This window comes from Crotalus tigris, unplaced genomic scaffold (genome assembly GCF_016545835.1).
Source record: "Crotalus tigris isolate CLP2741 ecotype Arizona unplaced genomic scaffold, ASM1654583v1 scf7180000017937.1871474, whole genome shotgun sequence".
Taxonomy (NCBI): domain Eukaryota; kingdom Metazoa; phylum Chordata; class Lepidosauria; order Squamata; family Viperidae; genus Crotalus; species Crotalus tigris.
In genome coordinates, this window is record NW_024096729.1 from 771,737 (window position 1) to 786,759 (window position 15,023).

At 45.2% G+C, this 15,023-nt stretch overlaps 1 protein-coding gene across 1 annotated transcript in view; it reads left to right on the top strand.

Annotated features, from left to right (window-relative positions):
• Window positions 1-1,160: 1,160 nt before the first annotated feature.
• The window catches only part of ITGA5 (integrin subunit alpha 5), an 89,357-nt gene continuing 75,494 nt past the window's right edge, over window positions 1,161-15,023 (top strand). Inside the window, exon 1 of the mRNA XM_039344744.1 lies at window positions 1,161-1,570. Coding sequence (XP_039200678.1) covers window positions 1,362-1,570 — 209 coding nt within the window. The 5' untranslated portion in view covers window positions 1,161-1,361. The remainder of the gene's footprint in view (window positions 1,571-15,023) is intronic.

A 15,023-nucleotide genomic window follows, 5' to 3' on the forward strand; every position in this document is an offset into this window, starting at 1 on the left:
GCAGGCAGCACACACATACTTTCCGGTCCACAGAAAAACTTTTATCCACGGAACCAGTCCCTGGTGCCCAAAAGGTTGGGGACCTCTGCTCTAAATATTATAGGTTTTGTTGGATCTGGGAGATCCAGGCTGACTACAGATTATCACCGGATAATCTTGGGCCAGTCACTTTCCCTGCTTAATCCACACAACAGGGTTATTGTGGCAATAACTTGAGAAGAGGCCTCCAGCAGACTGCTTTAAGCTTTTAAGAAAATGGAAACCATACAAACGTAATGAATTAATAAAGCTCCCATCAACATGGTCTGCAATTCAGAGTGATGGTCGCTTATGCCTAAGCATTTTCAAGAACTCAATCTATTGTGCTTTTTTTTACTTCTAAAATCACCTGAACAACATGATTGGAGAGTTGGCCATGCAATATCTTTGCAACTGACTCATATTTATGACGGTTGCAGTGTTGGGGGGGGCACGTAACCCCCTTTTGCAACCTTCTGACAAGCAAAGCCATACTAACTTAACACCCGCAGCAATTCACTTAACGACTGTAGCGAGAAAAATCGTAAAATGGAACAAAATTCACAACAAATCTCTCACTTAGCAACAGAAATTTTGGGCTCCGTTGTGGTCATAAGTCGAGGACTACCTGTACAGGCAATTCCAGAACCTCACCCATGAACCCCACCCATCTGGATTTCTAGTCCCTGCTTTCAGATCCTTTTCAATAGTCCCATTTGTGGTAGGCTGGAGGGAAGGAGAGAAGAGAGTCCCACACCCAACTGGATACATTATTTTTTTTCCTTCTTCGGCTGAGCATAATTTCGGTTTTCTTTTTTTTTATGGTAACGCGGGGCAACCAATCACAACCAAACCTTCGCCTTTGGCACCGTGCGCTCGATTCCCTTGCAGGAAGGAAAACCCCAACGTGACATCATTCGCAGCATACAGCCCGAAGAACAAGAAGTTCAACGCAAGTCTCAGACAGAGCGGTTCACATTTTGGGAAAATTCGGCGCTTTGGCTTTCAACACCTCACAAACACACACACACACACACACACACACACACAATCTCCTCCTCTCTCCCCCTCCCCCTCTCATCCATATCGAAATATTCATCACAGCTCTTCCTGGCTCTTCTCCAAAATTCCCAGCGCTGGCAGTTTAATGAGATCCATCCTGCCCCCCCTCCCTCTCCCCGCGCGCGTACCGTCGAGGGGGGAGGGCGAGAAACTCCTCCTTTTGTGAGTCACTCGCGGGGAAGAGGCGAGAAAGGCAGGGAGTCTCCGCGGCACTCACGTTCCGAGCGGCTTGGAGCAAAGATCGGAGCCAAACGCTCTTGGCGACCCCGGCTGACTTGACGATGGTTTGGGACTCCGTGGCCTTGCGTGCATCCGGACCCCCGTTTCTTCCCCCCAGCCTAGCCATGCTTTGTCGGGCTCTGCTCTTCCTTTCAAGCGGGCTCTGCGCTTGGGGTTTCAACCTGGACTCCAAGGCGCCGACGGTTTTGCTCGGCCCCCCAGGCAGCTTTTTTGGCTTCTCCGTGGACTTTTACCTTCCGGAAGAACAGAGGTGGGTCCGATTTTAAGGCGGCGCGACCCGGAACGTACCGGGGGTGGAGTAGGGGGGAAGGCATTTCGCCCTTCTGCGAGAAAGGGGAGCCTAACTGGGTCATATCAATCCCATCGCGTCAGCTTTCCTACACACACACACACACACACACACACAAAGACACACACGTACACAATAATTGGGGGATCCCGAGTGGAAAGTTTAGTGTGGTCGTACTTGGGGAGTGGGCGGGGGTTGCATTACGGTGGCAGGCACGTTCAAGATGTTGGACCCTTCGGGAACACTTGGGACAATTTAGCCCGGGGAAATAGAATTGACTTGGCTTGGCTTGAATTGGCTGCGAGAGCCGCGTTCTCCCTTTCCAAATCACGCCCCCCTCTCCACTTGGCCTGGCCTGGCGCCCGCTCCCTCTTGCTAGCCCCACTAAGTGATTGCAGACCCACCGTCCGTGCCTGTTGAGCGCGCGTCCTCCAACTCGCTCCCGTAAGTGGGGTCTCCACCCCGCACGCTCCCCCCCCCACTCCTTGGCTTGAGCGGCGGCCGCTTTTTCCACGGGAGGGGGACGCGCGCCGAGGTCCAACTTTCCCGCAGGGGGAACCTGGCGGATTTTCCGTGCGCGTCCCCCCCCCCTTTCCCTCTTCACTCGTCCTCGCCCCCAACAGGCTCGGAACCAAGCATTTCCTGTAATCGGAGCTCACCCCGCCGCTCTTGTTTCCAGGGGTGGGGTGGGGGGGGGGGGTGGAAGAGAAAGAAAGGGGATCGGGTTTGGGCGGGGAGAGCCGGAGTGGGGGGAGAGAACCCGCCCCCCTTTGTGGGGGCAGGTCTATTTAAAAAGTTGCTATTTAGCCTGGAAGGGAATGGTAAAAGAAGGGGGGGCTCTGACCTCAGCTCCACCAGGTGTGTGTTTGGTCAAAGGATTTTGGCAAATAGCCAGCCGGAAGCTTCCCCCTCCTCACATACAGCATCAGGGAGGGAGGAATCCGGCAAGGGAACTGCTGCAGATCAGATTTGGGGGGTGGGGTGGAAATCGTATTCCAGGTTCTCCTTCCTCTTCTTGGGATGTGTTGAACAAGAAGCCTCATCCTGAACGGAACAGCCAACTTGTCTCTCTCTTTGTATAAGCCAACAAAGCTGAAGGGGTCTGGCAGAAATCCACAGGGGCTCTCCTTCCTCTTTAGCTAGGATGCCAGTGGTATGTGGAGGATTGGCTGTGGGCTCCCCCATCTCCATTTTTGGGGTGGCTTGCAAGAAAGAAAGGATGCTGATGAAGTCTACCAGGTCCTGAATGGCTAGTTTTGCCTTGGCACATGGTTTTACACACTTATGAAAGTCAACTGGTATCTGCCTGCAAAGGGAGGGACATTGGGACAGTGTGTATTACACCCAGATCTCTGGCATTTCCAGATTGAAAAGCTGATACTGGACAAAAGGGTTGGGTGGTTATAAGTGTGCTATACACAAAGACACACACACACACACACCACGATATCACAGAGAAGAGATTAAGTAGATTTAATAGAACTTCAGGATTAACGCTCCAAGAGACTTGTGCATAATTGCTAACTGGTGAGTCTCTTTATTAGGGCCTTATTATGCACATAAAAGGGCTGAAAACTTCTGGAGGTGCAGGCTAAGCACTTATATTAATCAACAGACTGGCAGCCTTGTTCCTCTGCTCTGCTGACAAAGAGACATGTTGCAAAGTGTGTCTGAAAGATTTTTTTTTTTAAAACACTCGATTCCCCTTTAAACATTCTAGAATGGTGAGGGGGGGGGAGAATGGGTTTTGTGAAGAAAAGAATTAAGTTTTGAGCATTGTTTTTAAAGCCGTAACTAATCTGCAGTGATGATCTTTAGGTTACACCCTACTAATACAACCATTATGCCTATAGTTTAAATGAGCCAGCAAAATTTGGAAACCAGACATTGAGGTTAAGATGAGCTGGGAAAACCAGTCACAAATCCTCACCTCAGACTTTACTGTACAGAATGAAGTGGCGGGAGGGAAAGCACAGATGTTCATCTACTGCAAAATGGGGTGTTAGCTGGGAATGATAACAATTGTGGTCCAAGAGATCTAGATCCAGGCTGATTCCTTCTGCTCATTATGGTTTGCCCAGTGCCGTGGGTTTCTCCACCTTGAGGGAGTCCCTGTCCTGAACAACCCCTTTTGGTCAGTGGGCAGACATTCCTACATGTAATAGTAGCATTGTCTAAAGCACAGTAGGTTAAATAGGTCTGATCTACCACTGTGCTTTGAATGATTCTAGGGCAGTGGTTCTCAACCTGTGGGTTGGGACCCCATTTGGGGTCGAATGACCATTTCACAGGGGTCGCCAAACAATGCAGTCCGCCATTTTTTTCCCCTTTTCCTTAGCTGTGCTACTCCCTTTTATTCTATTGGCTTTTGAAAGCCAATAGAATAGACTCTCTTGAATAGAGTCTAATTCTATTGGCTTTCAAAAGCCAATAGGAATTGTCCAGGCTGTCTCTGCCCTGCTGAGCCCGCCAAAAGTCCCATTCTGCAAATGGTGCTGCACCAGTTGAGTAGTGCTCAACTTACGACCAGTTGAGTAGTCCTCGACTTACGACCGGTTGGAGGTCGTGGCTTTAAAAGGTTGAGAACCACTGTTCTAGGGGCTGTTGCTCAAGAAGAAAGATCAAGGGGGGAGGGGAAGCAGATTCCTACAGGATCCTGACATTGGTGCTGTATGTATACAGTCTCTTCCACCTCCTGATTTGCTCTTCAGGGAGATGGGAGTGGCTGATGCCTTTCTTCATCTGTCCTGAGAAAGAGGGAGAAAGAAAGAAAGAAAGAAAGAAAGAAAGAAAGAAAGAAAGAAAGAAAGAAGAAAAAAAGAAGGAAACCTATATCGGGGGGGGGGGGGAATCCATCTGTGTTCGTCACTTCCTTGGCTAACTCCAGTTGTCCCAAAGATGTTGCTATGAATGGCAGCAACGCATCCCTGCCAGATTCTTGTATGTACCTAAGGGACAGATGTCCAATTTTGTCTGAAATATTTCTTATGTGCGTTTTCCAATGCTACTTTTTTGCCACAGGAAAAGTTCCCATTGAATCATGTTTGCAATGAGCTTCAAAGACGCCAACGACTTCCTTGCTGGCTGCACTCTCTTCTGTCCTTGGCTGATCAGAAAGAACCTGGTCATCCTGGGCAAGCGGTCCTTTTTTGGTATTATGTTCTGGACCTGGTCCAGTCCTTGATGCCATCCCCCAGGCTTTATCCTTTCTCCCAAGAGCTCAAGCTACAGTTCCTTTCCCAGGCTGGGCCAGGTTGTGTAGTTCCTGAGAGCTTCTTGCTAGAGTCCTCTGGTTGAAAGAAGTCAGCTGCAGTATGTGATGCTCCAACCAGCACTAAGCCTGTAACTCTGTGGCCTATTGCAGGCACTTCCAGAGCATTAGCAAGATATTTTGAGGTCAATGCCCTGAGGTCTGATGGGAAGATTTTTCTATGGGAGCTTAGCCAGCAAAACTGGCCCAGATGCAATACAACTTCCTAGCTGGAAACATTTGCACAGGACGCAGACCAAGACATGGATCATCACCAATGTTTGGCGCCTGTGTGTGTGTGTGTGTGCACTCACACTGCAGAGTCACACCCATGCATGGGTGTGTAGCAAATGATCTGGGCAGAGAAACGTACTCCAACGAGTCTCTATGGATAGCATATTTTCCACATACAAGGGATTTGGCTAGGATTAATTGTTGCTTTGAAGCCCTCTTTTGTAATTGTGGTGCTGGCATTTCCACCCCTCAGCTGAAGTTATTGTCAATTGTTGTATAAGTGATTTGTTCTGATCAGACCGGTAAACAAGAGAATGAAGTGTTAATTGTTCCTCCACTGCTGGATGCATCTGCCCAGCCAACACTGCATTTTTTCCCCTGTGGAGAAACAGTCTTTCCAAAGCTGAGGTTCTCCTGAAGGATAATTATTGAAGGACAATTTCTATGAATTCCCAACCAGATTAGAATATTGACAGAGAAGACTGCAAATACGTACAATCAATATCTGCCTCTCAGTTTGAACTGCAGAACAATTGTTTGATGGTTGATCAGGATAAGGTGAACTTCTCTGTAATTTAATAGACCTGCTTACCCCACCCTCCCCAGACTCCTGAAGTTCTCTACTTTGATATTGGGTCAACTTTTTCTTACTTCAAGCTTGTCTTTTGACTTCTCCAACAGCTCCATATAATTGTCCGGAAGTGGTTTGCCATTATTTTCTTCCAGAATGTTTCTTAACTCCGAACTGTAGCATGGGATTCCCTGTAGTCCTCCTTCAAATACAAACCAGGTCTGAATCTGCTTAGCTTCCAAACCCAAGCAAGATTTGCCAGCTACTCCCAACACTTGACCTTCCGGGGCTTTTCTTATGATGCTGATTTTGGAATCTCTGCCCTCTGTGCCTAGCCAAGCCTTTTTGCTGCCTCTTTGCGTTAATCAGAGATTCAGAAGGGTTTTGTGGATCTGATGGCATGCGACTCGTTCAGCGCAGGAGCCCCAAGTTGTCTGCCTTGCTCAATTCAGCCTTCTCCGATTGACAATTACTCATTAAGATCAAAAGCCGTGCTCTTTATTTCTCCCAACCTGAGATTCAAAAGACTGAACTTGGGTTTTTTTAAGGGAAGGGCCCATCTGTGAGCCTCCCTTCTACAATGGTTATAATGCCGAACAACTTATATGTGCCAAATATGTCCTTGTCCCCCAAGCAGGCCCATCATTGCAAAATGTAACAGGCAGTAGCTCTTGCAAATGTGGCCTTTTTATGGGCTGCAGAGCAAAGCTTCTTCCAGGCCAGGAAGCAACATTATTTGCCTTTTTATTGCAGGAAGGGCCAGGAGGTGGGTTTGCTATAGGCTGCCCTGGTGGGAATTTCCTGCCAGGCTCCTCAGACTAGATTCTTAGGCATTAAGTGTCTGTTTTATGATTCCTATGCCTGGTGAACCACTGTTTCTCTTTTTTTTTTGGTCTCTTGACGAGGCAATGCAAATGCATTTTTTTTAAAATAACCACAAGTATTGCAATTCCTCAAACTCTTTTTCTCATTCCTAAGTGTGTGTGTGTGTGTGTGTGTGTGTGTGTGTGTGTGTGTGTGTGTATACATACGGGGTGTACGTGCGCATCTTGATGGACAGGCCTGTAAATATGCATTTATGGACAGACAGATCCAATTTATTGCTTCCTTTCCTTTCCATCTCTGGCCTATTTGAACAGTTAAACGTAACTGAATGTGGTAGCTATTTTAGCACTAAGTACAATCAGATTCATTGTAAAATTGGAATGGTCTCTTACGCCTTCTTGGGAGAGGAAAGGGGAGAAATTGTATGAGGCAAAAAGAAAAAAAAAGAATGTCTTCCACAATCAAACTGCCAACTGCAGCCAAATGAACAGAAGCGATGCTTAGGTCTACTAGCATAGTGGACTGGAGCTGTGGGTTGTGAAGGGAACCCTAGAGCAGGAGTCTTCAAACTTGGCCCTTTTATGACTCGTGGACTTCAACTCCCAGAATTCCTCAGCCAATCCTTGTTGTAAGCCTCTAAATTTAAGGACAATTTCTGAGAAAGAAGGGTGGGAAGTTAGCCTTCCTCCATGCCTACCACCTTGTTTTGCTTATGGAAAAGAGACACCTACAGTCCAATCTTATTTCTCCTGTGCCCCTGGCTGAAGATTGCTGGTGTCCCACTGCAGAAAGCCAGTCATTTTGAGGAGGAATGAGGTAGGAGAGGAGTGAATGCTCCCTCAATCCAAGCTTGACATAGCTGCCCCATCCCCGGCTCAGTATTGCTATTTTTTTTTTTTTTTTGCTGTTATTATTAGTGAAATAGCAGTGATCTATTCTCAGCAGCCCAGCTGATCACCCCTAGCCCAGACAATAGGAAGCTGCATGAACTGGTAACCTTCCAGGAATAGCAAAAGGAGTGCCTGAGCAGCATATTCCAGAATATAGACGTCCCCCTTTAGTATTAGAGGGTTGTATTGGTACTTCCAATCTACTCCTACCATGTCTGGATTGTAGAAATCCAAGAGATCCCTGGCTGATCTATCTCTTTGCTGGCACTTAATGGATCCTGGGTTTTTGTAATACCTATTTTAACTCTGCTACAAATACTTTTCCTGCCCAGTAAATAGTTTGCCATTACTCTAAAATGTCAGATCCTGTATTTAATTCTATTGTTGTTCTGGTCCTTTGACCATGGTCCATATCTCCTTCCTAAGATTGCAAGACAGTGACTGGCCCAAGGTCACTGTGCTGATTTTGTACCTAGAACTCGGGCAGGACTAGGACTCCCCACTCCAATTCCAGTGCCTTTAACCATTCCACCAAACTGGCTTCCACAACTGCTACTCCTTCATGCTTGTCGAATACTAGTGGTTTGTTTCCTATTAAGTGACATATCTCTATCTCGGAGAGCTTACCAAAAGAAGAAGATTAAGAAGATGATGGTGTAACATTTTCTAGAGAATCATGTGGATATTTACTAGAAGTACCTTTCTGTTGCCCAGCTTATCCTCCTTGGTGCATATTCCTGATGTTGGAATTAGCCTTGTTAGATGCACTGGCATGTCTGTATGAATAAATCCTGTACTGTGAATGTTTAGAATGGAAATATGGGGGGGGGGTTCACATCTTCTGTAAAACTGCTGAAGATCTGGCAGGCTTGCTCTTAAAGCTCAGGTCATTGGGTGGTGGGTAATTATGAGAGAGACCCAAATAAAACTCCCTGTTTAATAGAGATATACCTTGAGAACGAGATGTTAGAACAAACAAAGGTAATCATGCCTGTAAGAGTCCAAAGGCATCTGGTTAACCAGCATTTAAAAGAACAAAACAGTGGGCCAATTGGAACTTTCAATCAACTTCCATCTAACCCAGTGGAGTTGTTTTGAAGATGTAATCAGCATGTAATTAAGTACTCCAAAAATACTTTGAATGTAGTTAAGCCTCCTTTTCTTTGCTCAGAGACACATGCGTGAGATAACAGTATAATAGTGATAAGGCTAGGACTGCTTCAAGAACGATGGCTCTTGCATGCGGCTGTTTTCTACTCCCTGATCATCATTGTGTCTTGCTTTTCTGTGGATTGCCTTTGCAAAGGTGAAATGCCTCTGTTTCCCTCCCCGGTTGCATAGAATTGCTAGCTCTGAAATGGGATGGTGGAAATGATTAGGTTTGTATGGGAAGGATGGAATGGATGGGTTCAAATTATAGGAACTACCTCATAGATGGAATCAAGAGCTGTTAATTAACTCATTGTACAGAAGAGGAGATGATAACCAGGAGAGAGAAAGCAGTGTATCACATAGGGACGTGTATTGGCAAGTATCCTATCATGGCATGGCATGTTGTATGTTTTACTATAAACTCAGATGTTACACTTGGTTTAAGCATTCTAAATCAGATTTAAAACTCTTGAATTGTTCTGAAGGTAATAGCTAGTTGACTGGTTTAAGGGAAATGAGAAACTAGGGTGAAATACCTATGTCCTAGGCAGATTTTGTGGGTCACTGATAGGAAGAGTAAAGGAGTAATTTGAATTCTGTCTTAATTATATGATAGCTTGAACCAGGCCACAGAGTCAATATCTGTGTTCAGAATTGGGTATATAAGCCATCTACATTCATTGTGAATTAGGAATTGGTGCACGTGTGTCCAATTGCCATTGCACATATATATTCATAAAGGCATATCAGTTCCTGGTTCTTAACTGGGTAGTACTCTGGCCAGTGGGACTCTTTGGATGTGTGGTTTGCTACTTGAGTTCTCTCAAACCCATTCCCCATCCTACTCATGGGGGTTGAGTGGGAGGTAGAAACCAGATACAGAATGTGGGTAGAGAGGTTCAAGGTGACTAGAGAGATTGGCAGGGTGAGAGGGGAGAACTAAACGAAGGATTAAAAGGAAAGCTCTTATATTGGTTTAGAGCGGCATCCATCCCTGCCATGGAAAGCGTGAATGATGTGGTAGGGCAAGTCCTTACATTGATTCCAGGGTAGAATTGGAAGAAGGACAGGGACCGTCTGCTGCTGGTTTGGTCTTTGCTGATCCACTGGGGTGTGTTCCTCTTATGCTCCACTGGCATGACCCCAAATGGTATCAGGCCAGAGTTGGCTTTGTGCCCTCTTTCCCTCTACCCCCCTCCTCTGTGTGGTTTTATCAAAGACAGGCTGAAGAGCATAGACCCATCCCAGCATAGAAATCCTATCTGTGGAAGGACAAGACCAAGAAGCATATAAACTGAGGAGAATAAGCTAGCTATGTATCTCATTGGCCCTAAATACTTTCCATTTGCATTTGCTACTTAAAAAAAAACAACCCATCATTAACTTTTGCTAAGAGCAACCTCATTTGAGAGTGCTTTGAGTCATTTTCTTTTCATATTAAGTGGCCACTTCAAAGCAAAGAAGGAGAGGGATGCCACCGGAGAAATGGCAGCATTTGGGGCATGTACTTTTCCTGGAATGACGTATGCTGGGCTTTTATCCAGCCTGTCCTGCGAGATAACTCTCATCAACAGGGCCAATGGCAATTCTGGCTGGGGATGGTGGGCGTTGTGGTTGTTCACATCTTAAAAGAAGTGGCTGAGAAGCAAGCAGGCTGGGAAAACTAGAGCAACGGGTACAGAGGGAATGGGCTTCTCACATCTCCCAAGAGGCCTCTTAGCTGTGACTGATCTGTCTATGTAGGAGGTCAGGAAAGGACTTCTCCCTGACCTCTGCTACTGGCCTCTCCTGACTTCAGCCTCTGACCTCTATCACCTTTCTTGCCTTCTTCATGTCAGATGTCTGAATAGGCTGGCTTCATCCTTAAGAGGCAGCTATGCCCAAACTAACCCAAACAGATTCCATTGGACATGGTTGCGCCCTCTGGGCTTGCTTACTCTCTGGAGCTCTTTGCCTTTCTTCCATGCCCAAACAGAGGCTTTGTCTAGCAAGCTCAGTTTCAGTTGTTCAATATCACTACAACTTGGCTTCCCAAAGATCCCTCCTCCAAGCATGGGAGTATGGACTTGGAGTACCACACAGCTGCCCCATCTCTCAGTGAAAAATGTCAGTATAAGGCCACACCATCAGTGGTCTACAAAATTTTGTGGCGTAGTCCTTGTTCCCTAGGTATCCATTCTCTCTTAAAATATAGTTTCCCTTTTGCCTCCTCACATAGCCTGCTCTGTGTCCACCTAACCTCCCCTGGAGTGCACCTCCCCTGATATTTCAAGATGGGTTCCAGTGAGCACAGGGGGAAGAAATGTCCCCTTTGTCTACCAGTGGGCTTTATCTGGTAATGGGAGAACAGCCCTGGATAGCGTGTCTGGAGCTTGCATTCTAAACACATCCAATCACAGAGTTAAATTGGGTTTAGTTATTACTTCCTTTTCAAGATCCAGGACATGATGGACACAGTTGCACACTGTGTCAAACTACGATCCCTAATAACTTTTGTGGGAAAACAAGATTTTAAAAATGGCAAAAAAATAATAATATAGTTTGGGGACTAGCGCTGCTGCACATTATGAAAGGGTAGCCGAGGGACTGACCTGGAAACAGGACGCTCATGGACAGCCCTGGGTCTCCTGTAACACATGCTGCTTTCCGGTCTACCCAGCTGCTTTGTCTTTTTAATTCCTTTTTTTAGGCTGAGGGAGCTGAATTTCTTTTTAGCAGCTGGGAAAAGCAGATGCTTATTGAATTTATTTCTTAGTGTTAGTTCAGTTCAATGCTACCTTTTTTTTTTCTCTGTCAAGGAAATCAAATAGAATATATGTAGGTTTAAGATAAAAAAGAGTGGGGTATAAAGATAGAACCGACAGAACTAGATAAAATTTTATTAGGTCCCAAGGATAAAATGATTTAAAAAAATATCATTTTCTTTTAGATCAGACAATGTATGAAGAACAGGTTAAGGAGACCGTGTTAATTTGGAGTAGGGATTTTGGTTTCAGTATCAACCTGCATATTTGGCAAGAACTGTGGGAAAGAAATAGGAAACTCACCTTAGCTACCTCATATAAGGAAAATCTTTACAAGATGTTTCATAGATGGTATTTCCCATCCGTAAGGCTAGCCAAAATGGGTTCAAACATCTCACCCCTATGCTGGAAATGTAAAACAGCAATAGGATCCTATTACCATATGTGGTGGGAATGCCCAAAGACTCATGAGTATTGGAACAGGACACGAAACTGGTTGAGGGATACATTAACACTGGACTTAGAGTTAAAACCTGAACTCTTCTTGTTGGGAATAACGACAGAAAAATACGACAAGGGAACAATCTACCTGCTGCTACACATCCTGACTGCAGCTAGCTTGCTTTTGCGCAAAAATGAAAGAGCAAGGAAATTCCCACAGAGAAGGGGAATACATAAAATATTAGCATGTGCAGAAATGGACAGGCTTACAATGATATTAAAAGACAAATGTGGATCAGTTTATTATGAAACCTGGGATAAATTTTACCGCTGGAGGAATTCGAAGAGGACGGTTGGGATTAAAGATGAATGTTAAGACAGAAATATATGTTATTTTAGAACAAGTATTGTATATAAAACTTAGATGTATATGTAGAGATGAAGAATTGATTGTAAAAAGTGGAATAATCTGATAAGAATGTATATACTGGAATGTCACGTTAAATCCAATGTTTGTTTCTTTTTAACTGTATTATAAATAAAATTTGTATATATAAAAAAAGGAATATATGTAGGTTTAAAAATCAGAATAATCCCAAATATTGGGAGGCTTTAAAAAAAAAAACAGTACCCAGGGGAAAAAAATGCAGGAAAATATTTTTTTTCCCCTCTCAATACTCCCTGATCAGCTATATGTATGTCATGAATCGGGGTCTGCCTTTTACCTCAATAGAAAAAGCTTTGAAAGCAAAGATTGTACGCCTAGTGTGTTTGCCATTTTCAAAAGACTGCTCTGTCCTGCTAGAATGAAAAGATACCTAGCCTTTTCTCCTCCAGGAGGAACATGTCTTTGTATGGGTGTGCAATCTAGAATGGGTGAGCTAAGCTGGGAATGATGGGAGTTGAAGTCTTCACTATATCTGGAGGACACAGGATTGGGAAAAGATGTAATAGCTTCGCAGCTGTCTCCCTCCCTCTTTTGAAAACCCGATGGTGACCAGCGCGTGGTAACAAGGGCTGAGAAAATGGAGAAGGAAACTGATAGCATCTAAATGACTCTGGCCTGGTTTGTTGAGAATTAGCTGTGGTAGGAAGCCGATATTCAAATCTTTTCCCTACTAAAGCTATTCCCAGCGTCTGAGTGCTAAAGGTTATGTTAAAATAAGAGGCCAGGCTATATGCATATTTAGGGAACCTCATTTGGCCATTTCACTAAGAATAATCAAGTCAATCTATGATATATATTTATACATTAGTAATTGCTCCCAATGAACTTATTGGGTCTCATGTTTTTGGCGGCAACTTGCATCTTCCTATTCATGAAGTGCATTCAGAGAGTAGCAGCTAGAATGAATTTCCTTCATATTGGATGAGACCACTGGTTCATTTTAATGTATGGAATCTGAGAGTAAACAACGTGGTAGCCTCTGGAAGTTTTGCACTTAGCGGACACCATGTGGAAGTGTTAGATATTGACCCTGGGGCTTCTGTGGGCTAGTGCAGGGGTAGGCTCTTGGCTCTTTTATGACTCGTGGACTTCAACTCCCAGAATTCCTGAGCCAGCATGTCCACGAGTCATAAAAGAGCCAAGGTTGCCTACCCCCGGGCTAGTGGTTAAGGCACCAGGCTAGAAACCAGGAGATTGTGATTTCTAATCCCACCTTAGCCACGCAAGGCAGCTGGGTGATCTTGGACTGTCACTCTCTCTCCACCCAACTTCCTTGTAGTAATTGTTTTGTGGGGAAAATAGGAGGAAGAAGGAATACAGATAGTTCTTGACTAGCGACCACAGATGAGCCCAACATTGCTATCACTAAATGAGACAGTTTTCTTGCCATCGTTGTTAAGCGAATCACTGCAGTTGTGAAGTTAGCAACACAATTTTAAAGTGAACCTGGCTTTCCATTGGCTTTACTTGCCAGAAGGGGATTGCATGACCCAAGGACACTTGCAACCGTCATAAATATAAGTCAGTTGCCAAGCGTCCAGATTTTGATCACAAGATCCTAGGGATGCTGCAACAGTCCTAAGTGTGAAAAACGGTCACTTTTTTCAGTACCACTGTAACTTTGGTTATTAAACGAAAGGTGAGGACTACCTATATTAGATGTGTTCACATGCCTTGAGCTGTTTATAAAAAATAATAAAGGTGGGATGAAAAAAAATCTAAAAGCAGCTCCTCTTGTCACTGAGCTGCAGCCTCCCGTATTCCTTTATAGCTCTGAAAACAAGCTGGGTTCCCTTTCCCAGGAAAACATTCAGCTCTCTTTACATGCCATTATTATCTTCAAAGGCCTTGCAGGAGACCGGTGGCCTTTCCAGCAGGTTGCAGATTAACCAGTGCTGCTTAGTTCGAGCTATTGATTCACCCACCGGAGAACAGCGGTCCTCTTCAAGAGAATGGCCATGGCCCCAGGGCCTGCACAACCCCACTGTCAGATTTATTTGGCCTCCTGGCATGTGACCAAGGAGGCCCCAGATTGTGGCAGGCCGTGCTGAGGAGGAAGCCTTTGGCCATCTAGGCAGAAGCCAGTCTGCTTATCAGTTTGTTTTCCTGGCTGGCGAGCCCCTCTTACATCTGAAGGAGAATATTTGTAGCTTGAAATGAGGGGTCCTTGGTGCTCTCTGAGCTTGCTTGTTTTCATTACCCTAACTAGGTAACATCAACCCCTAACTCCCCTAACTAGGTAACATCAGCACTGATGATGTTACCTAGTTAGGGTAATGAAACGTCTGCAAGAAAACAAGCAAGCTCCGAGAGCACCAAGGACCCTCACTCTTACGGTACATCTGCTTGCATAATCCCGCCAGTGCCTTATACATCCAGGCTGCCTTTAAAATGGAAACTTGTTATAAACAAAGCATTTAACGAAGTGTTGTGCCTCCCGACGTACGTGGAAATAGCTAGACCTGTTGCTGATGGGAAAGAAAAGTCAGTGGGATACTTTCCTTGGTGATTGGGTTGGAAGGAAGTATCTGGGGCTGAGCAAACCTACCTGTACAAAGCAACACCTGTCCTTTGAGATGGCAGCTTCTGACGGGGCAGTTCATCTGAGTATAAGTCCTTCATGACTCACCTGTGATCAGTGGTGCATCTCAATCTTGCATGCCACACTTAATGACTTTACTCCCCCTTGTTTTTGGATGGCTGTGAGTATCTTTCCCCATTCCTTGCTCCCCCATCCTCAGACGGCCTTTGCAGAGTTACCAGCTGCTGCTGCTGCATTCCTGATAGGTGAGAACAAAGGTGTTTCTTTTTAAGTCCTAGCTGGTTTGTTGCAGCACATTCACCGTGCCGCATTTTTAA